Below are 22,360 nucleotides of genomic sequence, written 5' to 3'. Positions count from 1 at the left end.
TTTCCTTATGTACTTTCTCTTACATCCCAATATAACATTTCCACAATGAAATAAAACCTTTCTACTTTATTATAATACTTTTGAGTGTTATTTTTACTTTAAAAAGAAGAATTCTCCAACTACCGGTGGTTTTTTATTTTTTTCCCAAAATTGTAATGGGCTATATCATGTTTAAAAAAACTTATTAATTTCAAAGGTACAAGCGTAAAAAGAAAATATTATGAAGTATCAGTTTCTAAAATTAAATCATCGTTTTCTTATGATAATCGTAATTTTGGTAAATTTTTACAATACTCTTTTATATTTTTTACTTGGGCTTCTAGGGTTTCATCAAAACTAAATATTTTTTCTTTCTTTTATAAGTTCTTTTTAATTCTGCAAGATTTTTAATAAAATCTGAAACATAATCTAATATCCCAAGAAAACTTTGTACTTGTTTTTTATCTATTAGTTTGTTGATGTAATCTCAAACCACAACATCTTTCTTTCTCATTCCCCTAACAGTCATGATTTCCTCTCTCATAGACTGTGATGTGTTCACGAAGTGCGCTACTTCTCTCTCCTCGACCTCAATTGGGCTCAACAAAACCCCTACTGCAGATGATCTAGTAAGTTATTCATGAGCTTAGTGCCTTAGTATTTCTCAGACATCAAAAAGTTTTTTTTATCTTTAAATAGTGAAACAAGGTATGCCTAATATTCATAATAGCATGTAAAAAGAACAATCCAATAACTATATCAGCAACAAAAAAGTTAAGTTTGTTAAATTAAAATATATCCAAGTCCCTAAATTTATATAAAAAGTGAACTCACTCTTATCTTTGTTCGTAAAAAATTCACTTTATTCCTAATTTTTTCTAAATATGAAACTTTCATTTCTATCAACTTCAATGGTCACTAAAACAGCAAGACAAACAACATACTTTAGGTATCAACAAAATCACAAATTAATTAGCTCTCTTTCCAATTGTCATAACATTAACAAACATCTTTGGATATCAAATAATAAAAATAAATGTTCACCAGGTATCCTTCATCATATGATCAAAAAATTTGAAGGCTTTTGGCTGAATATCTTGATTCCAAATTATACAATAAAAACATTTAACAGAAGCCAAAACCAGTTTAGTTAGTTTCATTGTTTTCTTCAGCAACATCTTCCACTGCCTTGTTTGATTTGGTTTCAGTTTTGTCCTTGGTGTCTTTCAGTTGCAGAAGCTTCCAAGTCAACTTTATGCTTCCGATAGAAAGTTAACGAGGCGAGCCGCATGCTTCTTACCTTCCTTGTGATCATTCATCACCGCCTCGGAGAACGCTCCTACTTGACACATTTCACACCAAAACTTTAACTTATCTTTCTTGTTTTTACCACTCTTTATATCATTCGGGCTAGATGAGCTTGATGGTTTGTTTGGTTCAGATGAGGTCGGTTTAAAGACTGTTAAAGCAAGTTGCATATCTTTCTTGGTCACATCATTTGTGTCAGATGAGTTTGATGGTTTGTTTGTTTCGTTGGACCTCACAGTGACGGTTGTTAAAGCAAGCTGCGGTTGTTTGATGATCGGTTTATTAGGTGTAACCCCCAGACCAAAGTTGGCACCAGTTCTTTGAGCCATTAAAGCTGCTTCTTTAGTCTGGTGCTTTTTTCCTTGAACGTGTTGGGTTAACCCTTGTTCACTTGTGGTGCTAATCTGACATACTGCACAAGTCCATTCCTCTTTGACTCTCTTGTTTGACCTGTCTGAACCAGACTGGATTGAACCTTCGGAAACTGGTGGTGTTGACTTCCTCTTGGTTCTGGATAGAGTCTTGCCATTTGGCTTACTCTATAATAAAAACGCGATCAATGTATTACCATGACCAAAATACAAGACAAGTTATTCACATAATGGTAACATTCATCAGGCTATATTATGAATATACAGTTAGTTAATCGATAAAATTCAACTGTATAATGAAAATATGGTTAGTCAACTACTCAACTGATAAAACAGAATCATGCTCTACCAATAACATTTAAAAGTCAGACAGATTGACAAGTAACATAATAATCTAGGATATAAAAGCAATGCATAAGTGAGTCATTATCATAAGAAAATACAAGTTAAACTGTGATATGTATGTATCTGACTCAAAGCAAATCATGATACTATCTTTCTACAAAAATGGCAGAAAATCTGAAACGGATTTGAGTAAGGGATAATCACAATAAAATAGCCATTTTGACCAAAAATTCTAGAAAAATAAGCAGTGACTTTTAGCGTTCATAAACTAGGTATATCCAGAACCAACCAATCACACAACGTCAAATAAGCACGAACGGCTAAGAAGACTGAAATTTAACCACCAAAAAATCTTTAAAAAATACGATGGGTCCATATAAACAAACCAATAATAGCATAATACGTGTAAAGCAAGCACTGAATCTTAGCTGATGCTTTCTAACCTGGCTGTTTACACGTGTACTGATTTGATTGGTTTGTTTTGCAGACACATTGTACATTTAAAAAATTTTTGTGCTTGTTATGTGGTGAATTTTTTATTGGTTGCTTTTGTGATATGTTTATTTTCGAACGGGTTAAAAGTCAATGTCTATTTTGATAAAAGTAGAGGTCAAAATGTCTAATTTTGTTTTATTTTCCCTTTTGAGTAGTGCAATTTGCAGAGCTAGTATGTGAGACAAATAATGAACTGCAACTGATGATACACAAATGTACACAAAATACAAATACTTACATAGACAACAACCTCAGAAACTGGTGGTGTTGATTTCCTCTTTGTTCCAGATAGAGTAACGCAGTCGGGCTTACCCTATAATAAGAATGCGATCAGTGAGTTAACGCGATCACCATACAAGACATATTGTGCGCATCAGATCAAGATATATTTTGGATATACAGTTAGTCAATTGATAAAACAGATACGAGTAATGCAAATTGCAGACTTCATATGTGAAACAAATAATGAAATACAGCTGATAATATGATACTTACATAGACCATAACCTCCTTTTTGTTGTCCTCCGGGGCAGGCGTGGTAATCTTCGGTGAATCGTCCAACACTTGCAATGGAGAATCCGAAAACCCCCTAACTTCACTGAGCCGACCACCACGCCCATACTTGTCATCAATTAACATCACAAGCTTCTCCTCTAGTCCAATCGGTTTCCCATTCAAAAACTTCGCCTCGGGCATATTGTTGTGGCTCGCAGGTATACACGCTGCACGCCTCATCGCCATCTCGCGCTCCATCATCAACTCATTCCGCACCTCAGCCTCCAAAACACGCCTTCTGGCCATCTCCTCGGCAATTATCTCCTCTCTAATCTGTTGCTTCTCCAGTTCCCTCCGAATATTCGACTCTTGCATTTGAAATCGTCCTCGATTCATATCTCGGCCTACGCGGCCTATACCGAAATTATTGTTCGGAATGAATCCTGCTGAAACTAATAGAAATAATATTCAGCATTTCATATCATATACATAATATATCATCAGAAGATTTGTTTGTGTATATTCTCCGAATTCGATACATATATGAAACACAAGACGATGAGTGATCACAAACCTGGAACTGGCTGGTGTGGCGGCATGAAGAACGAATAACCCGAAGACTGCGAATGATGGATCGGGTTTTGTTGATGTTGTGCATTTGCATCCATTACTCGATGGAAGTGCTTCATTGCTAATAACAAAACAACTGATGTATTATTATGTTATTATGTGAATATAGTACATACAGACACATGCGGGTTGAGGAGGCGATTAGCATCTAGACGCCATATTAGGCGAGTCTGACTTACGGTCCTTGTTTTGGTCAATGCCTTAAATAAATTCTATTGTAACTAACATACATAATTATTTCAAAACTTTTACTTAAATGGTTTCAAGCCGTTTTCTTAAAAAAGGTAGGTTTAATGAATTTGACCTGCAAACAAATTACAAGATAGACACGTCATAAATATTTTTAATATTTTTTCTTTATATGGTAACATATGACCACTTTTATAAATAATCCGTTTAGAAGATAATGTCTGGTATACTTGAAAATAATGTGTAATGTAGAAATATTGGTAAGTCTAAATGCTATACCATTTTACACCATGGCGGCCATGTGACATGGATGCGCCTAACAAGAACACGACTTGTATCATGTAGTAGTGTGGATTTCCACTATTATACCGTTGGAACCATGAAACTTATTATCATATTCATATACAATATTCTTTTTTATTCTAAATCAGAAAAAGAGCATAAAGATCATCTTAGGATATAACTTCAGATGTTAAGAAATGAGAGATTTGCTGAAATATCAAAATGTGAGCTTTGGCTTCACGCAGTGAATTTTATTGGTCACCTTGTTAACACAAGTGGTATTCAAGTAGATCATGTGATAATAAGGGCAATGGTTAAGTGAAATATTCCTAGATCACTAATCGAAGTTAGAAGTTTCTTAGATTTGACTGGATATTATCGAAGCTTTATCCAAGATTTCTCCCGTATAGTATTCTCTTTAAAATCACTGACTCGTAAGTAAGTACGAGTGAGCCCCCAAAAAATGAGGCATTCGAGATTTTAAAGCAAATGTTGAGAAATACACATATTCTGACCTTGGTTGAAGATACATATGACTTTATAGTTTGTTGTGATGCTTCACATGCCAATATGGGACGTGTGCTGATGCAAAGAGCTAAAGTCATAACATATGCGTCTCCTTAACTAAAGACTTCTGAAAAGAACAATACAACTTACGATCTAAAGTTACCATAATCTTTGTGTTAAAGTTATGGAGTCAAGTTTAAAGTATATATTGTCAAAAATAACTACATGTGAGGCAAAGAAGGTGGTTTGATATCCCAAGTGATTATGATTGTGAAATCATTTGTAACGTATCAAAAATGTTCGAGTAAATTTTAACAACTTTAACAGTTGAGGGACCAAACAGTCACTACGACAAATTAAAGTTCAGGGGCTAAATGGCAAATATGATAAACTTGGTCTTGGAGGACCGCTAGCATTTTCCCCGATGTCTCGCTACCAATTAGATTCGGCGAAGGACTGTTAGCGTTTTCCCGAAGGTCTGTTTTGTTAACCTAACTAAGCAATCAATAGCGTACTGGCATGTGATGGATACCACTTCAATAGAGCATGGCATGTGTTGATGACTCATCACCTCGACGGACCTTCGACGCCGCCTCCAATTATTCCACAAATGTGCATAAACTTCATATCTTTCAACAAAATGAAAGCTAAATTCCACTTAAGCCAAAACTTAATTCCAGTCAATAGATAATCCAATATCATTCACATCTAAACCTATAAATGAAATTTAATAAATGGAAAATCACTTAAAAGCCAAAATGTAAAGAATGATTTGATGGAAAGATATGATCAAGTGAGCTATGTTGAAGCTTGAGATTAAACGAATTAGGAAAAAATTCACGTTGACGACAACAAGTATGAAGAGGAATAAGATAAAATTAAGAGGTAAGGTTTGTTGCGCTTAACTTAGTAAACCCTTAAGAAATCCCAAAAACTTGTAAATAAAGTTTGGGCCTAAGAGATTTTTAACTGGGCTGTTTATGCAACGTGCCTCACAAATACCAATCAAACCACATTTTTTTTTTCTATCGTGAAAATTATTTATATGAGTCATTGTCCAATAACTTCAAGAATCAACTTACTTTTGGCATTACATATCAAAAAGCTCTAGGGTCACTTGACTGTGGTGCCGATAAGCTAGGTCCACCTTTGATTAGAGTATGAGAAGATATAGTGATAACCAAGACCAACTTAGTGAGACCAAAACATGTGCGCATTGCTTGTTAAAAGTGTTTCTAAAGAAGTAAAAATTCTTAATAATACCAATTGAAGAATATACCAACTTACGACTTAAATTCAAAGCTTAGCAATAAAATAGGTAATAACGATGTCACGTATTTACAGATATGTGTGAACTTTATATTTTTAATTATCTGAACATTAAGATCCACTTAATAAAACTCAAATAAATATATACTTTCAACACTTAGGTGCTGTTTGTTTTTCACTAAAAGCACTTCTCCACTTTCCGCGCAGACCACGTGCAGACGTTGGGCTGTGCAGTGTGTTTGTTTTTAGAAGACGTTTCATTTAAAAACGTTTGCGCGTCCTCCTCTCCTAGAAGTGTTGCCCCTACCACTTCTTACCTCTTCTTCTCTTATTTTCTTATTTTCATTATCAACAACAAAGATAATCAAAACCTGCAGCTCCACCCTCCTCCTTCTCCATCCCAACCCTAGCTTCCACCCTCGTCGCTGCCGGAGGCCTTCCTCCTCCACCGCCGCCGGCTATCTCCGTCGCCGCCATCAACGATCCAAGCCTCTCTCTCTCTCTCTCTCTTAAACGATTTCCGCTGAACAATCAATAGTCTGTTGTTGTCTTGTTGTTGTTGGGTATATGTTCTTGAAATCTCATTGTTTGTATCATAGACAGACAAATGTTTGTAAGGATGGGTTGAAATTGTTTATTGATGATTGTGGAGGGTGATGGTGATGGTGATGGTGATTTTTAGAAGAGTCTACAAGAAATAGTAGGTGACTACAAACAACCAACAGTGCAAGTTTATAAATTTGCAACAATGAAAATGATTTGGAGTGGACTGAAGATTTTATAGGGGGGTTGAATCTAGACTTCTTATGTTATGTAATTGTTTGTAAACAAGCAGGTCAATGAATGTTCGGTTCATTTGAAAGTCTATATGTATATTATATGTATATAGTGTTGTCTAATTGAGTTGGTTGGATTGATTTAAAAAATGTTTGTGGTATTATGAAAATTATTTATGTGTTGTTGACTATTCTTTAAATTTGGATGTTGAAGATATTTTTTATTTAAATTTCAGTTTATTTAAATTTCAGTTTATTTAGCAGTCTGCAGATGTTAAAAAACAAATAGTCATTCTTGTCGCAGACTACAGAGGTTTGGTCCACCTCTTTTGCTACAGATGTCTGCAGATGTGGTCCGCAGACTGCAGACGTTTTACCTCTGAAAAAACAAACAACACCTTATTCATATTGGGAGATATAAATGAAGCTTAAAACAAAAAAGAAAATTATATGGATAACGAAAGCATAAAGATTGATTTGAAGGATGGGAGCAAGTGAGATACACATGAAGCTTAAGATTAATGGGTTTGGATAAACATCACAATGACGCTACAACATGAAGTAAAAGTAAAATGCGGTCAAGTTTCTTGGGCTTTAATTTTAAAAACGCAACTTATGAGATTTTAACGTAATTGCTTGTGTGAAAGCACAAGATACTTACTAATCCAACCATATATGCAATTTTTTTATATCATGGAAATTATTTGTAAGGTATTCTTGTTAAAAAAACATATGGGTCAAATGGTCAATTGACTTAGAGTTACCTTAGTGTCTATGGGCTAGGTCCACCCTTGATTGTTATAACATAAAGAAAAGAGACCAATTTAGTGTGACTAAAACTGTCAGCTCTACCTCACTAATGAAAAGTTATAAAGGTGATGCGTACCTATTTTTTTAGAGAGGATTTTTAGTGAATACCAACTCTTGATGAAAAACAATTGATTTTTAGTGAATACCAACTCTTGATGAAAAACAATTGGGAAGTGTACGTAAGATGGATTTCAACATACATCAACTACTATAAGTCATTCTTTCATGTATCATAGTTATTTTACGTTTAACTTGCAATTCTTATATATTGATCAATTATATTCCTAGGTTTTTACAAAATAACTATAAATGTAACATATTCTCTATTTTTACCATTAACAAAATATATTGTCCAACTAGAAAGAAATGATTAGTTTCCATCTATATCCATACAAATCAGAGTTTTCTAAATACGATTGTGTATAAGAAAGTTTTAGTTTTGCATAAGATTTGAAGTCTTAACCCAATTAATTTAGTTTACAATTATTTTAAATTGTAATTATGTACCAAACAAAAAAAATCGACAGACATTTAATGGTTGGATTTACTCAAAACATAATATTTATTGCTCCTAAAACTTTCTTAAATGCATTAATTAACAATAGCGAAAAATTAAAATACAAAGTACAACAAAAATAAGAAAAATGAGAAGTAATTTAATCCATTGATAATTTATTATGACTTTCTCTCTCCACATGCAAGACATATGTCAATTTCTTCATTATTTTAAAACAGCTATAACTTTTCTATACGATATTTTTTTAGATTTTTTTTACCATAATAACAAACGTTTTATTATCTTTAATATGAATATCATATTGTTACATAAAAATAAAAAAAAAGTTTGTGGGTTTTATATTGTGTTAGTTGGTCGTTCATTGTGTTTTTTAATTGAGTTTTTTTATGCATTGTCTTATAAATTTTGGTCATTGTGTTTTTCAATTGATACTTATATTAAATAAAGATAAAATTAAAACAAAAATTACATCATTGTGTCTTTATGCTCAACATTTGTCTTTTCACTTATCATTGTTTTTTAGTCATTGTGATCAACATTCACTTAAGTTGAGACAAATAGTATTTATGTTCATTGTGTATTACGTTCAAATCATTGTGTAATATGTAGATTCCATTGTGTTTTACGTTTTAGGTCATTGTGTTATATGTATTTATCATTGTGTCTTACGTTTCAGTGCATTGTGTTATATGCATTCATTATTGTGTTTTACATTTCAGGTTATTGTGTAATATGTATTCATCATTGTGTTTTTGTATTAGATAATCCATTGGTATTTTTCATTATATTTACATATTTATTACACAAATGGTGGTATTAGTATTTAAAAAAACACAAAGATCAGTTGAAAGACACAATGATTAAAAAAAACACATTGACAAACAGAAAGACACAATGATAAGATTAAAAGACACAATGACGTAAATTTTTTATTTTTATATAACAAAATTATACTCATATTATGGTGAATTTTAATATAAAAAATATCATATAGAAAAGTTATAAACGTTTAAAAGCGATGGGAGAATTAACATGTGACTTGCATGGGAGAGAGAAAATGTGTAGTATTAATTTTATACCTTTTTTCCTTTAGCCCTAATTGGCACATGTCAATTTATAATAGCTTCTCACCCTTTTTATTTTTGTTAGCATTTGTAGAAAAACAACCTTAACAATAAAAACTATAATAAGAATAAAATCAACGATATATTCTAAATTTGAAGAAACACTAAGTGACCCCGGCAGATTACGGATAATCTTAGGGTCAAGTAGATGTTTCCCACGAAGGTTAGGTCTGGCAAAGATGGTTGTTCTTCTGATGACCTGCAAAACAGACACCGTGAGCTCGTCACTGAGAAGGGGGGGCTCCTCCTTGTGACCACCCTCCGGCGTGAGAATCAGACTAAATTGCTCTGAATATAAGTGTATATTAAGAGAAATAGCTAGAGCAGATATGTGAGTATGAGATAAGATATGATACCGTTCCAAGGTGTTGGAGTATTTATAGCCGAAGGTAAGTTTCCAAGCAGGTACAGCCAGCTGTATAATATTCCTTTTCTACCAACTGTGGGCTACGCACGTGCCATGCTGGTGGTTGGTGGGTAGGCAGCGGCTGATAGTGACATGGCCAGCTGTGTACTATTCCTTTTCCACCAACTGCAGGCTATGTACGTGCCACGACAAGGGTTGGTGAGTAGGCAGCGGCTGATAGTGACATTTTGTACTAGAGCATGCTCCTCGTCGTACTGTTGTCAGTGAGCTGTCACCCTGTGATTGGTTCATGGGCTGCTTTGGTCAGATCTTGTCTATTTTGTCCATACCTTGGCAGGTATAGTACAAAAGATCCTCCAGAAGCGTACGGACTGGCTCATTTGGGCGGGAGTATTCCCGCCTTGCTCATTCCTTCTTCAGGTGACATTACTGAATTATTGAGAGTTAGTGCCTTGTGCGTGTAGCCTTGCTATTAGTGCGGGTAGCCTTCCCTGATGGCTTGTATCCGCAGCTGCGGGAACAGGCGGGGTACTTCACCATTGGGAGGCTTTTCCTGCGAGAACAGCTGGCGTATTGCGCGTAAGGTCTTCATCTCTCTGAGCATGGTGGGTCCTGCGGAACCAGTTGGTCTTTGCGAAAACGTCCCTCTTCAAGGTGAGTCTTGCGGGTCCAACTGGGCCCTGCTGGGACCTACCTCTTCAAGTCCCCCCAGTCCAATGTTCTTCTCATGAATTGTTAATAAGTGAGGTGAACTTTTGGACTTAAGCAAAGGGTTTTGAAAAGGGTTTTTAGTTTTAAGGTTTTCCGTGGGGATTCTTCCCGCGGTTTTCCTAATGTCACGTGCAGAAATTCCCGACTTTTCTGCTTGATCTTTGGGTATGATGCGGGTAGGTGTGTAACCTCCTCGCAAGTCAGGAGCGTTGAGTTTCACTTGTGTAGATTCTCCACGAGGTTTTGGTAGTTTTAGACATAGTGATCAATTATGTTAAACAACCAATTCCATCTTGGAGCTTCAAACAATCTAGTTCTCAACGTTCCCGCTATGCGGGGATGTTATTTCCCTTTCCACAAGCATGGCCCAGAAGATCCTTCTTGGTTTTAATTCCCTGCAAGTGCTAAGTATGTGAAGGGTTTCGCCTTGACACTGTACCCGCACTCGTCTTATAGTTACTTGACTTCCAAGGTATTCTTGGCTTCAATTCCCTGCAGGTGCTAAGTATGTGAAGGGTTTCGCCTTGACACTGTACCCGCACTTGTCTTACGGTTTCTTGGTTACCAAGGTATTCTTGGCTTCAATTCCCTGCAGGTGCTAAGTATGTGAAGGGTTTCGCCTTGACACTGTACCCGCACTTGTCTTACGGTTTCTTGGTTACCAAGGTAAGGGGGTATATTCCCTCTTATTTTTGAATCTTTGTTTCACGCATATTTTAGTTTAACTTAGCAATTTCTTGAGTAGTTTGGATAAGTTAACCTTTCAACGTGGCAGATAATAGGTTAAAGTTTTGCTTCCTCTTTCGTGATTGTGCGGGTAAGACCGTCACTTTCACTTAGTAGGGTGGCTAAATTTTACCTATATCTGACCTGCGTGAAGGTTTTTCTCATCTTTTCCTTAGAAATTTTCTAAGTGTTTTAAATAAGTTAACCTTTCGACGCGCGGTTGTCAATAGGTTGATGTTCAGTTTCCTCTATCATGATTGTGCGGGTAGGACCGTCACTTTCATTTAGTGGGATGACCAAACTTCACCTATAACTGACCTGCGTGAAGGTTTTCCTCATCTTTTTCTTAGAAATTTTTGCCGTTTTTTGTGTTTATGCGGGTTTTGCCGCCTTCCACACGCAACGACTTACTTTTTTTCACACTTATTTATGCGGTGAATACCGGCATATCAGTGTGGAAAGTTCATAAGTATAAAGGTAAGGCTATCAACACAATATGATAAAGGAGAATCATTTCCATTAGAAGTGGCTCTAGGCCTTTTCTTTACAAGTTTGGAATTGATCTACATATAACATTTGCGTAATTGAGCTCCATTCCATGTTCTTGGGATGGGGGTGCCATCGAGCTTTTCGAGCCGGTATGCGCCCTTTCCCAAAACTTCTTTGATAATGTATGGCCCTTCCCAGACCGGGGCCAGCTTTCCTGGGCGTTCTTGGTTCGAAGCCTCGTTGTTACGCAGTATGTAGTCTCCCACATTGAAGTTGCAGAGTTTTACCCGCGTGTTGTAGTACTTTTGCATTTGTCGCTTGTAGTTCTCTTCACGCGCTGCGGCTAAATCTCTGCGTTCTTCGGTTAGCATAAGGTCTAACCTTCTTTCCGCATCATTGTCTTCTGGCTGAATCAAGACCCTTGGTGAGGGTAAACCAATTTCGACCGGGACCATGGCTTCAGTGCCATAAGTGAGGCTGAACGGGGTTTCTCCCGTACTGGCCTTTTTCAGCGTTCTGTTTGCCCAAAGGACGTGTGGAACTTCGTCCACCCAGCCGGATCTGTGTTCCAAGAGTCTTTTCTTTATGCCGTCGACGATGCTCTTCTTTGCTCTTTCCACCTCACCATTACCCTGCGGGTGCGCCACTGAGGTAAAGGTGTGGGTGATTTGAAGTTCTTCCAGCCACTTTTGTAGCTTCTTGTCAGCAAAGTTGGTGCCGTTATCGCTCACCAAATTCTGTGGAAGTCCAAAACGACAAATAATAAATTCCCAAATAAATTTTTTGATATGTTTTGCGGTTGTTTGGGCTAAGGGTTTTGCTTCTATCCACTTGGTGAAGTAGTCGATGGCTACCACTAGAAACTGAACGTTCCCTGCTGCTGTGGGAAATGGACCTGTCACATCGATGGCCCACTTCTGAAATGGCCATGAAGAGGTGACTGGAACAAGTTCATTCTTCGGGCGATGCGTGTTGGGTGCGTAGAGTTGGCAAGACCTACACTTTCTGATGTATGCCAGCGCATCCGTATGCATCCCCGGCCAAAAGTATCCCGCGTTGTTTAGCTTAGCTACAACAGCGCGTGGACCTGCGTGTACTCCACAGATGCCCTCGTGCACTTCCCTTATGAGGTAGCCAGCATCTTGGTTGTCCACGCATCTTAGGAGTGGGCCAAGAAAGTTACGTCTGTAAAGGATGTCATCGATGAGTTGATAGTTCAGTGCTTTACAGCGTATTTTTCTTGCCTGTGTTTTTGACTCTGGCAGTATACCCGCCGCAAGGTAATTTATTATTGGTGTCATCCACGTTTCTGTGCCGGTTTGGATGACACAGATTTCCTTGTGCGGGACTGATGGTGCTCCAAGGAGTTCAATGCGGATGTCCTTTCCCAAGTGGGTGAAGGCTAATGATGCAAGCTTGCTTAACGCATCCGCAGATTTGTTTTCGCTACGCTTGACGTGTATGACTTTACAATCGTTAAAATCACGCATAAGGGTTTTTGCTTGTGCGAGGTATAGGGCCATCGTGTCGTTCACGGCCGTGTACGTCCCGTTTATTTGGTTGGCTACTAACATGGAATCCACGTGGGCTTCCAAGTTTTTCACTCCCATCTTACGCGCAATTCTCAGCCCGGCCAAGAATGCTTCATACTCCGCTTCGTTATTCGTACTTGGAAAATCCAGTCGAATAGCGTAAGTGTATTCTTGGCCTGCTGGGTTGGTTAGTTTCAACCCTGCGCCTGAACCCTCGTTGTTGGTTGCTCCATCAGTGTAGAGTCGCCAGACATTGATGTCTTGTGCTGGAGAGGGTTGAGCCTCCTCCTGGCACTCTTTCTCCCGCGAAGCGGGGACTTCTACAATAAAGTCGGCCAAGACCTGGCCTTTTATGGCTGGTCTTGGCTTGTACTTTATCGCGTATTCCCCCAACTCAATTGCCCATTTGACTAGGCGTCCCGACAACTCGGGTTTGCCTAAAACGTTTGCAAGTTTGATGTTGGTGAGAATGGTGATTGGGTGACCTTGGAAATATCGTCTTAGCCTGCGTGAAGCCTGTACAAGTGCTAAGACTAATTTTTCCAGGGTAGAGTACCGGGTTTCCACGTCTGTTAGGACACGACTAACATAGTAGATTGGCATCTGGATGCCTTTCCGCTCTACTAGCAGGACTGCCCCGGTTGCTCTATCTGTGGCGGAAAGGTATAGGATTAATTCCTCCCCCGCTTCTGGTGCTGTGAGCGTTGGGAGTTCGATCAAGCGTGACCGAATTTCCTGAAAAGCTGCTTCCGCTTCTGGTGTCCAGCGGAAGTGCGTTTTCTTTAAACAGTTTCTCAATGTTGACACGAATGGGAACGACCTATCCGCATGGTTTGCCAAAAAGCGGTTAAGTGCGACTAGTCGTCCATTCAGTGTCTGAGCTTGCTTGATGGTAGTAGGTGATTCCATTTTGATAATGGCTTCGACCTTTTCAGGGTTCGCTCTGAAGCCATCTTTAGTAACAATGACTCCTAAGAACTTCCCTTCTTCCATCCCAAAGGAACACTTGCTCGGATTGAGCTTCATGTTTATCTTTCTGAGCGTGTTGAAAGTTTCTTCGATGTCTTTCAACATCGCTTCTGGCTCAGGGCTTTTGATGACCAAGTCATCCATGTAGACTTCCAAGTTCCTCCCAATTTGGGCATGAAACTCTTTGTCCATCAGGCGTTGGTATGTGGACCCGACATTCTTAAGTCCGAATGGCATCATTTGATAACAAAATGTGCCATCGGGCGTCCGAAATGCGGTTTTGTCCTGATCGTCAACGGCCATGTGGATTTGATGGTACCCCTTATACGCATCAAGGAAGCATTTAAGGCGAAACGGTGCTAACGAATCTACCTTAAGGTCAATTCCGGGTAACGGATAATAATCTTTGGGGCATGCTTTATTTAAGTCTTTGAAATCTATGCACATGCGCCATTGTTTGTTAGATTTCGGTACCATGACGGGATTTGCAACCCATGTTTGATATCTGCTAACGCGTACGATGCCCGCGTCAAGGAGTTCCTTGACTTGGGTTCTACACGCGTTAGCTTGTTCCGGCCCCGTTACTGGTCTTTGGATACTCGGATACGTAAGCTCGAGCCAATGCGAGTTGTTAACAGGTATCCATTGTTGGATAAAAGGTTTTATAAATGTACAAACTATAAACTATTTATATCAGTTTAGGAGGAGAGAAAGTGAACCCATACCAATCTACGCTCTCTCTGTTTCTCCCAATAATATTTGTCCACAGAGTTATCATTTTCGTTTATATTAATTAACAAATACTTGGTGAGAGCCTATGAACATGAATACGCTTCACATTTTCCTAATTCAGTAGCATTTAGTTTCATCATATGCTATATTGCTATGTTATGTGTGTATTCTTTGCCTGCTTTTTTAATGCCCACCAAGTGTTCGATGAAATTCCCCAGTGAGAGTAAAGTTTTAAAAATATGCTACTTTCATGTATGAGCTAAACTATCAACATTCCCCTAACTATGGCAACCCGGTTTATCAAAAAGTTCACTTTCACTCGCCCTCATTCACTTCTTTCCAACCGCCACAAAACAACCTCGTCTCAGTATGTGGCTTCTCGGTTCCGAGACGCCACGTTTGAAAAATTCATGGACCATTACAAGAGCCTACTAAAAGTCATATCCATTCAAGACCTCATTCTTGCAAACCCGAACACCAACCCGCCCTCAGTCTCACTCGACTTCCTCAACCGCCTCTCTCAAAAACTCCACCTCAACCGCGGCGCCACTGCGTTTTTACGAAAATACCCCCGCATATTCCACATCTATTACGACCCATCACTCTCCAAACCTTACTGTAAACTAACCTCAACTGCAATACAAATATCAAAAGAAGAAGCTGCAGCCATTCACAACACGCACCCGCTTATCATTGACCGTTTGACCCGGCTTCTTTCCATGTCGTCATCAAAGACACTCCCACTTAGAGCCATTTTCAAAGTGTGGAGAGAACTTGGTCTTCCTGATGACTTTGAAGATTCAATATTATCCCAAAATCCTCACATTTTTCAGATTCTTGATGCACATGAACCCAATACTCACTTGATCAAGCTTAATACTAGGCATAATATTCAAAAGTTAACCGCTTCGGTTGAAAACTGGAGGATGATGGAGTGTTGTATAGACGATTGTGGTGTTGATAGAACCGAAATGAGGTTTAGTTTTAAACATGGTTATCCTCCAAGTATGAAGTTGAAGAAAAAATTCAGGGCTAAAGTTAAAGAATGGCAGAAGTTACCATACACCGGGCCGTATGATGAGTTTACAACCATTAACAAGAGATCTAAAACTGGAGTTATGCAAATTGAGAAACGAGCGGTTGCAGTTGTTCATGAGTTCTTGAGTTTGACTGTTGAGAAGACGGTTGAAGTTGAGAAGATTAGTCATTTTAGGAAGTGGTTTGGGATTGATTTGAATGTTAGGGATTTGTTCTTGGATCATCCGGGAATGTTTTATTTGTCAACTAAGGGGAAAAGACACACTGTGTTTCTTAGGGAAGCTTATGAGAGAGGGTGTTTGATTGATCCGAATCCGGTGTATGTTGTTAGAAGGAAGCTTCTAGACCTTGTGATATTGGGGAGACGTGGTTTGCGGTCGGATGATTATAAGTTGAGCTCAAGTGAGAGTGAAAGTGAAGAGGATGATGATCTACATGAGACGGGAAACGATGAAGGTAATATATTTCATCTGTAAAATTATATTCATAATTGATGGTGATTGTATGCTTAGTTTCTTACGAAGGTATCACTTGTAGCCGTTATAAGCTAATATATTTCTATGCTAGGGTTTACATGGTTCATAATGACATTTAGATTATTGATATTTTTTAACTCTTACGTGTCTCTCAACTAAAATGAAATGAAAGAAAAATTGTAGAGTGTGCTTACTAAGCATGCAAAAATGAGCGGGTCAGGCGGGCTCAGATGACGGGTCAAAACAGGTTGGACCAGAATGGGATCGGGTCACATCAGGTTGAGTAAAATTGAGTCTGGGTCAAAATGGGTCAGTTTATGAAAAAGAACGTGGATTTGGTTCAGGTCGAAACTGAATATAAGTAAAATGAGTTCAGGTCAAAATATGTCGTTTTAAGAAGGTGTCAGTTTGGTTCGGGTCGAAGCAAGACGTTGTATAAAAATGATGATTTGGTTGTTTTAAACGTGACAACTCTGGTGGTGTGTTGGTGGTTGAGTGGCAACGATGGTGATGACGTGTCGGTGGCGGAGTTGCGGAACGGTGGTGGGCGCGTCGGTGGGTGCCGACGGATGACAAGAAGTGGTGGAGAGTGGAGACAAACTATGGTTATGGGTGATGTTTACCCATTTGGACCTTTTGCAAGTTAAGTTTAATATTAATTGTCCATCTTGACCCGTTGACTAATTTGAGTAGAGTGGTAGACCCAAATTGACTCGTTTACTAATTAGACTAATCCAAATTGAACCACTAACTAATTCGAGTAGTCTCAATTGAGTAATTGACCCGTTGGCTAACTTGAGGTAACCCAAATGAACCCGTAAGCTATAATTTATTTTGGCCAAATTAACCCATTTACGAACTATGAGTCATCATTGCCACCTAGAGGTCCTAGGTTCGATCTGGTTTCGCACCATAATCTTTTGAAGGCCATGTGCCCAGCACATGCTGCGCTTTATATGATCCCATTTGTTAGTGGGGTATTGAAGGGTCCCACCTTAGGTCTCCAATTGCTAAGCCACCATTCGGCACCAAAATATTTGGACAACATCATACCGGAGATGATTATGTGTTTATGTTGATGTGAAAATAGTGTTTTTTTTTTAAAAAATTATTAGCTTACTATGCCATTGTTTCCTTTATAATGCATAACAGGAGCTATCCTTTGAGCCACATAATTCTATTACTCATTTGTTGGTGGGAAGATGGAAATAGAGATGGTGCAGAAGTTATGTAGAATTAATGTCCTGGCTTGGATAATGGATAACATAAGTTTAGCAAGTAAGGTTTTTCTTATTTATGCTGAAAACATGTTTAGTGTGGAGAGAAAAAAATGCCACATTTAGGCAGAACTATGTATATTTTGTTATATTCATATAAATTGGAATCAATACTGTGTACATTTTGCTTATTTGTATTGAAAAGTATTTGTTAATTCTTTACTCTATATATTTATTATTATTATTATTATTATTATTATTATTATTATTATTATTATTATTATTATTATTTCTGATGTTTAATTTTGTTTAAGTAATTATTTAGATGTTTAATTTTGATGTATTGTTCAACTAAGTTAAATATATTACTATCGAAATAACTTGTTATGAGACGAAATATACTGAAGTTAAAACTGTCATCTTTTAGTGAAAATGCATCCAATAATATTTCAGACCTAAATGGAAGTTTGTCAGAAACAATTCACGATGTGTTATTCATACACCCTTTATAGGGTGTATATATAGATAGCGTGTGTGTTAAGAGGGTGTGTGAATAACCAAAAAGGGTGTAAGAATAACCATTGCCTTTATTTACCATTGTGAATGAATCTCTTCTACTGTCATAACCCATAATGATTTTGCAGGTTCATTTTTTGTTTCATTATCCATGGTGAACGCAAATTAATATCGTTTCCAAACCTGGATACAGGTAGTGCCCTTAAATTAGCTGTTAAAACTAATTACCTTCTTAGACAGAAAAACACATGCATTTTATATAGGAACACCCTTGTCCAGAACATTTGGTTTGGACTGATTTGCTTTCTTACTGTCCTTTTAAGTTACTATCTGATTTTGTGACATGTTGTACTTGTACATATATTAATTCTCAGCCTCCTTTTCCAGTACACTATAAAGTTGTCATAACTCACAAAGCTAATTGCCTGCATTCAAAATCCAAAATAGAAGGAAAAAAAATAATAAAATCCAATATTGCCCTTCTCATTTTTCACAAATCTTGATGATAGAATTAACAAGTATCACATTCCTTAGAAGTCATATAAGAACTTCTCAAACAATGGATGCTCATCAGCATCCAAACACACCGCGAGTGACATACTCCTATCATTATTTGGGCTCGGTAGAACATAAATCGTCCCCTCATATAATATACAAGCGGGCCCCATGAACACGGGCCTACCCCACCCGAAATCCGCATCATGAACAGGCAACCGGGTCCACGTGTTTATGTTCAAGTTTGGGCTTGCAAAGTAACTCGGGCCACGAATCAAGGCCGAGAGATCGGGCTGCACCTCAAGGTAGTCAATGGCGGATCTCAAATAGTCGTTGTCCATTTTGGACAAAGTGGCCCGGATCAACGATGCTGCATTGGACAATGGTCCGGTTGTGAGGTCAGCTGATTTGGCGATTGGTGTGGCGGTGAACACCACGTTGCCTAGGTACCCTGGGGGGAGCTGGGGGCTCAGTCTTGACCGCCCGTCAGTAGCCACGTAAAGTTTGGTTAGTTGGTCATCCGGGAGCCCACGAGCCTTGCACGTGCATCGCCATAAGTGAGCCGCGAGGATCTCGTACGTGCTATAGTTGACGTTTCCACTATTATTCTTGGCTGCGGCTTTGAGAGCATTGAGTTGATCAAGGGTGAGCTTTAGGATCGTGGTGGACGGTTTTCGGGTGGATTTGGGAGCGGTTTTCATGGACGGAGGGGGGTGGTATTCGACATGGTCAAACGTGGGAGTGGGTGGTTCGCGTGCACGAAGCAAGGAGCGGTCAATGAACGGTGGGATGGCTATGGAAAGGCCCCGAGCCATGTCGGACCATGTGTTGATGAAATGTATTGAGGATAGACCATCGGCTAATGTATGAAACACACCACAACCAAGACCAACTCCTCCACATTTGAAATGTGTTACCTATAAGTCGCAAAAAAAAAAATAAATAACTGTCAATAAAAAAAATGATAACAATAACCCATAACTTACTTAATGGTCTAATAGTATAATGTTTTGTAGTGAGTTTAAATCCTTGCACATGTAAAGTTAGGTGGATTTTTAGGGGTAAAATAAATGCTTCTGCCCGGTTTTACTATTGGTGCACACAAAACCTAAATAAGCGAACTGTAACGGGAGTAACAGTCGTAACCGAACCCAACAAAAACCGACACTTTGGCTATATATATTTTAATAACCGATTTTAGGTTTGGTTTTGCATCATCCAAACTAAAGCGAAATGAAAGCACCGAAAAATGACGATTTAAGTAACTTATAAGACATTAATAAATGATTTAATTAAGACCGAAACCGAAAAAACTGGTTTCAGAAACGTTTGAGCCCAAAACCAGACAGCTAAGCTCAAATATGATTTGTAGTCAAATGATCTGATCTTATTGACGTGAGTAACAAGTAACCATTTGAGCAAATGCAAATCAATTAATACTCTAGTAAACAAAAAAGAGTCAAAACCAACACCAATTAATTGCCAAATTCTGTCATTAATTTACAGGTCCACCTAAACGTAAAACCCCCTCCAAGAACAAAGAGAGTATAACATGACAACCATACATTGGTCTTTTCTAATTTAAGACCCGACAGTTTTTCGTTGGATCAAATAAATCACTTTCAATCTCATCAACAACTTCTAAATTAGGTGACATAATAATCAACCAGTACTGTTCATTGATGGATCTAAGATACCGATTCAAAACCGATAAAATTAAACCGAATCAAAACAAACACCAATGACTTGGTTTTATGTTTTTTTTAAACCAAACTTACGGTTCGGTTTTGGTTGTAGTTGTAATATAAGCCGAACCGAATTTATACATTTATTTCAAGTAATTTAATAAACATGTAACACTAACAAGATATTTTAGGCTCAAATTCATTATTTTGGGCCAAACTTAACAAGTGCCAAAACTGTAAAACTCAAAAACGGAAACTGAAACCCAACAGTGCACACACCTAGATCTAACATCTATTTATTTTAGATCTTAAAGTGTTAGATCTGATCATAAAACAAGTGAAAATTGCCTAAGCATTATTATTATTATTACCTGAGCGAAAAACAGAGGGTAAGTAGAAATGTCACCGGAATAGTCAACCGTGGGCGTCAACCGCCGCAGCTCCGGCGACGGCGTGAACTCACCGAAGTCATCCAACGTGGAATCGGACTCCGCTTCAAGAAACAAAACACCCTCGTCGTTACAGTTAATGACAACTCTGCCATTCTCATCTTTACCCATTCGACCAGCCATCGGATAAAAGGCAACCAGCACATCTGCTAACGCCTTCTTCATGACAACCGGGTCAAAGAAATTGGTGGCACCGTTCGGACGGTAGAAGTAGACCGTCAGAATATGGATCCTGCCAACCACTAAGTCCAGATTTGACGTCCATAGCTGCTTTGTGGAAGCCTGTGTGGGCTTGGAAGGCCGTATGAATGTTGAGTTTGTGATGTTTATGTTCAGCTTCATGTGATCAGACCCCATTGATGAAGGAAAAGAAGAAGGTTTAAAGAAGACACGAGTTGTGATTGGGTGTGAGTGTGCTTATATATATAGGATAAGGTGGTAGGTATGTTTTTAGAAGATGACAAACTTGTAATAGTAAGTAGTATTATTAAATATTTGTGAACAGGATTTAGAGTTAAAAACATATGGTTGTCTGGACTAGTACCAAATCTCAATACCGTGTCCAAATCTTCAACTATATTAAATAGTGTCCCTTCATGTTGTTCTAGAAAACCAAACCAAACCAAACCAAACCAAACCCCCTCTCACATCTCTTCACATTGTACTCTTTCATTAAAATACACTCCAAACCAACTATAGGATATGCCGGTTGGTGACTTGGCGCTCGCTAGCTCAGGATGTTTTAGCCCGGTAGATTGGACGAACGGTTTATATTTAGAATGAATTGTTGGAATCACCTGTAATACTGGTTTTAGCGCTATGTAAAATTTTGGGTTTAAACTTTAGACCACATACTTTTAGCGGTTCTTTCGTGAATCATTTACCTCTTGATTTTAAGGTTTAACATATCGGCCTTTTATCAATTTCCATTGACCTTCGTTTAAGCTTTCAATAGTGTCGTCGGTCAACTTTTGGATTATTTTTTTTTGTTACGGATTAACTTTTGATTATTTTTTTTTATTATGGAATCATATAGTTTTGAATTATTTCTAAGCTGAAGTTGTATTTTTATAGAGTTGTAGGGTTACCTAGTTAACCCAGTAGTTTTGGATTATTTCTAAGCTGAAGTTGTATTTTTATAGAGTTGTAGGGTTACCTAGTCAACCCAGTTGAATAGTCCAGTAAACAACTATACTAAGTGTAACCCGGTACATTTAAAAACCAGTTTTAAAACAATTGCTCTTAGGTTTAAAGTTAAAAAAACTTACGATACGAGAAATTGGTTTTTATAGTTTTGTTAATGATTTGGAAACTGATTTTAATAGTTTGGTTGGTGGTCTATGTCTTGAATCTGGTTGACTTCTTTTATATGAATTTTTCAAGTTTTAAATATACTGTAATGCAACCGCATGATACTCATGGACCATTAATCAGTTTAAGAATAAATACAAGTATTTAGCTTATCCAACGACCCACTCACACGATGTGGGCTTCGGTAAAGGGATGAAATACCGTGTTAAGGACCTACAGGGGAGTGATAAAGGGGTTGAGTTTTATCTAGATAAAAGTGTTACAAGCCAAACAGAAGAACTCAACCCAAAAGACTAGTCTAATAGATGAGGGAACCCATTTGGCTTATAAACCCACACCAGTTGCCCATACAACCGATGTGGGACAAGTCCCATACCTTGCAAAGGTTTCAGCCCGTAACAATGCACCCTCCTCAAGGGTCAACGTCCTCGTTGGTCACGACTGGCTCATTCCAGGCCACCACTCCGAGTCCTCGTTGGTCACGACTGGCCTCCTCCAAGTCACCACTCTGATACCAATTCAAGTCCCGTATCGATAATCAACACACAAA

General features: G+C 38.1%; 3 protein-coding genes across 3 annotated transcripts; 1 reads left to right on the top strand and 2 right to left on the bottom strand.

Moving 5' to 3' along the window:
• Positions 1-947: 947 nt before the first annotated feature.
• On the bottom strand, positions 948-3,441 carry LOC143561161 (uncharacterized). Its single transcript, XM_077049289.1, has 3 exons — positions 2,994-3,441; positions 2,737-2,811; positions 948-1,826 (listed from the first exon to the last, which is right to left on the bottom strand). Exons 1-3 carry the CDS (start codon positions 3,387-3,389, stop codon positions 1,233-1,235), a joined length of 1,065 nt encoding a protein of 354 aa, XP_076905404.1. The 5' UTR covers positions 3,390-3,441; the 3' UTR covers positions 948-1,232.
• Positions 3,442-14,597: 11,156 nt separating this feature from the next.
• LOC143561160 (protein ROOT PRIMORDIUM DEFECTIVE 1-like) lies at positions 14,598-17,476 on the top strand. Its single transcript, XM_077049288.1, has 2 exons — positions 14,598-16,117; positions 17,290-17,476. The coding sequence occupies exons 1-2, from the start codon at positions 14,908-14,910 to the stop codon at positions 17,301-17,303; spliced, it is 1,224 nt and encodes a 407-aa protein (XP_076905403.1). The 5' UTR covers positions 14,598-14,907; the 3' UTR covers positions 17,304-17,476.
• Positions 17,477-18,334: 858 nt separating this feature from the next.
• LOC143561163 (shikimate O-hydroxycinnamoyltransferase-like) lies at positions 18,335-20,919 on the bottom strand. Its single transcript, XM_077049290.1, has 2 exons — positions 20,422-20,919; positions 18,335-19,282 (listed from the first exon to the last, which is right to left on the bottom strand). The coding sequence occupies exons 1-2, from the start codon at positions 20,854-20,856 to the stop codon at positions 18,401-18,403; spliced, it is 1,317 nt and encodes a 438-aa protein (XP_076905405.1). The 5' UTR covers positions 20,857-20,919; the 3' UTR covers positions 18,335-18,400.
• Between the last annotated feature and the right edge of the window lie 1,441 nt (positions 20,920-22,360).

The sequence above is a fragment of the Bidens hawaiensis genome, unplaced genomic scaffold (assembly GCF_021521415.1).
Source record: "Bidens hawaiensis isolate Kalapana, Puna unplaced genomic scaffold, B.hawaiensis_p1.1 tig00020574_1, whole genome shotgun sequence".
Taxonomy (NCBI): Eukaryota; Viridiplantae; Streptophyta; class Magnoliopsida; order Asterales; family Asteraceae; genus Bidens; species Bidens hawaiensis.
The sequence above is the reverse complement of the archived record's forward strand: the minus strand, read 5'-3'. Positions and strand labels throughout refer to the sequence as shown.

Coding starts and splice junctions, on each gene's coding strand:
- LOC143561163 (XM_077049290.1), bottom strand. CDS start 20,856: ATGGGGTCTGATCACATGAAGCTGAACATAAACATCACAAACTCAACA. Junction 19,283..20,421: donor ACCCTCTGTTTTTCGCTCAG/GTAATAATAATA, acceptor TGCGACTTATAG/GTAACACATTTCAAATGTGG.
- LOC143561160 (XM_077049288.1), top strand. CDS start 14,908: ATGGCAACCCGGTTTATCAAAAAGTTCACTTTCACTCGCCCTCATTCA.
- LOC143561161 (XM_077049289.1), bottom strand. CDS start 3,389: ATGAATCGAGGACGATTTCAAATGCAAGAGTCGAATATTCGGAGGGAA. Junction 2,812..2,993: donor AAAAGGAGGTTATGGTCTAT/GTAAGTATCATA, acceptor TTCTTATTATAG/GGTAAGCCCGACTGCGTTAC. Junction 1,827..2,736: donor TTTCTGAGGTTGTTGTCTAT/GTAAGTATTTGT, acceptor TTTTTATTATAG/AGTAAGCCAAATGGCAAGAC.